The sequence below is a fragment of the Penaeus monodon genome, chromosome 31, assembly GCF_015228065.2.
Source record: "Penaeus monodon isolate SGIC_2016 chromosome 31, NSTDA_Pmon_1, whole genome shotgun sequence".
Taxonomy (NCBI): domain Eukaryota; kingdom Metazoa; phylum Arthropoda; class Malacostraca; order Decapoda; family Penaeidae; genus Penaeus; species Penaeus monodon.
The window spans coordinates 23,253,873-23,256,340 of record NC_051416.1 but is presented as its reverse complement, the minus strand read 5'-3'; the positions used below and the strand labels follow the sequence as shown (position 1 = coordinate 23,256,340).

The following is a 2,468-nucleotide window of genomic DNA, read 5'->3' as shown; positions in this document are numbered from 1 at the left end:
TTAGTACTAAACCCAGTGGGATAACTTATTCCATGGGAAGGTTTCTCTACATAAAGACTGCACTGCAATTGTACACCATGTGGTTGAATCACATTCCTCATCCCAGCAGAGAAACTATGGCCATGAAATGTTAACCTAATGCAAGACATTCAGTAAGATATTCTGAATCAGTTAACTTGTCTTGACAAAGCCAAAACCTTACGTTCTTGTTGTAGTCCCTTCATGTGTCATCCTTCCTCCCTTTGAGCAAATAAACATCCATGTTGTCCTTCCCCTTCACAAAGACTGGTCCACGGCGCTCCAGTTCATAGCGCCTGTTGAGGATGGCAGCACACGCACCACTTACTTGTATGCGTCCTGGTACCCCAGTTGAGTCCATTCTCGAGGCTATGTTCACTGCATCTCCCCAAATGTCATAGTATAATTTGGTAGTGCCTATGACACCAGCTGTCACATCACCAAAGTTGAGGCCAATACGCAGGATCAGGTTGAACTCAATGAGATCCTGGTTGAAGTCGTCTATAACCTTCTGCATGGCCAGGGCAAACTCAACCAATTCAAATATGTGTTGATGGGCATCCGTGTTCTCAGCTCTGACTTTGGCATCTAATCCTGCTGCCGCCATGTAAGTACTGCCTATAGTCTTGATCTTCTCAATATTCTTGAATTCATCTTGCGAAAGGAGCTCGTCCATGTCAGCGACTAGTTCATTGAGAACACGGAGATACTCCTTCCCCCCAAGGTAGTCCTCATCATAAAGCTCATTGAAGTTTACAATGGATGCAAACATGACAGCTACGTCCTTGTGGTTTTCAGAGTATTTGGCAGTAGTTTTAATGGAGTCAGCCACATGTCTTGGGATGATGTTGTGCAGCAGCCACTCTGCCTGATCCTTCATTGTCTGCACTCTGACCTTATCCTTTATGGCCATTACTGATCCATGGAAACTTAACCTGTAGCTTATCTCAAATTCCCGGTTGAGGAACCAAACCAGCACAAGGAGTAATACCGCTGCCATTACCTCCTCTCGGTATTCAATGCTTTCGTATTCCTCATGTCCTGATACCGTAATATTATCGCTGGTGAAATTCCCGTTAATTTGTTCTCCCCTACAAAAGGAAGGCTCTATCAGAACCAACAAAACTACTGTCCCAATGGTTGCTAAAATATTCTTCATCCAACAATTAAGTTGTGTGAAGTTACAAAGGTGTATTGTTGCCACAAATGCTAAGAAGCAGAAGAACTTCAAAGAGTATCTTTCATCACTGACCCACATTGACTCACAGGAAAAGTTTGAGAAAACAGCCGCAAGAGGGAGACAGATGAGGGACGTCCCACATGCATGCCATGGGCGCCACCGAGTCAATTTGCTGTACAGGCTGTAGGTTCGAGATGAGGATGAGACATAATTCTCACCACGTACAACTTGTGGTGAGCAGACGACTAACAGCAGCAAGTGCCAACATGTGGACAGCAAACAGAGGATAAGCCAGCCTTGTGAATAAGGAAATAAAACAAAGAGGGAGAAGCTGACAACAATATAAACTAGTACACTAACCAATATATCAAAATAGGTATTGAAGTGGCTAGATGCTAAGGTAGGGGGAGAGTCATGTCTTGGCTGGTGGGTCTGTTGCCGGTACTGTTTTTCAAGCTCTTCATCTACAAAGAATAATGTCAGCTGAGAGAGAGGTGGAGCCAAGATGTACTGCCGGTGGTTGGTGTCACGTTGTACACACTTGATCAGCTCCAGATCTGACTGTTTTCTAAGCTGGTGGAAGCGAGTTAGGCTCTCGTTAAGGGGGATGCTGCTTGGCTCGGCTCCACTAACGCTTTCCCCCATCTCAGCTGAAAGGACAGGGGTTGAGGTCTCATAAGATGGATATAGCTCTTTTTCTTTTTTAAATAATATGAAACTGGGTTGTGTTAAAATAGTCTTTACTCTTTCTACTTGAAGTAATATCAAACTGAGTTTTAATCTACAACTTTCAACATACTTACCCAGTTTGTTTTCAGCAACAGAAGACTGACTGGAGGTGTAATAGCCACTGACTCGATGTGTTAATAAGTCTCCTGGACTCATACCATTAATTGCAAAAATCTGCGAGAAAGAAAAAAGAAATAAATCCATGAACCGTAAAAATAATTCCGAGTTCTGGCATATCTTAATCATATAATGTAAGTTCTTCATTATTTGTATCCATAAACAAGGTGATCAATGAGGGAGAAGAGAAAGAGAATAGATAGGGAAGTGGGAGAGAGAAGTAGGTACAAGAAGAGGCACATAAAAGTAGACATGTGTGCACATACACACACAAAATTCTACCTGAGCCTGAATGCTTGACCGTCTACTTCTGATGCCAGAGTCCTTCCTGGGGTCCTTGCCAGTGACGCTGCCCCAAGAGTTCTGGAGTCCTCCCCGCGGTAGGTGTGGCATAGCCAGTGTATCCTCGGGTAAATCTGGTGCA

At 43.7% G+C, this 2,468-nt stretch overlaps 1 protein-coding gene across 1 annotated transcript in view; it reads right to left on the bottom strand.

Annotated features, from left to right (window-relative positions):
- LOC119593112 (adenylate cyclase type 9-like) overlaps positions 1–2,468 on the bottom strand; it is a gene marked incomplete in the record, with an annotated part of 14,714 nt that overhangs the window by 1,025 nt on the left and 11,221 nt on the right. Inside the window, 3 exon segments of the mRNA XM_037942075.1 lie at positions 1–1,848; positions 2,002–2,101; positions 2,327–2,468. Of these exon segments, the coding sequence (XP_037798003.1) occupies positions 221–1,848; positions 2,002–2,101; positions 2,327–2,468 (1,870 nt within the window).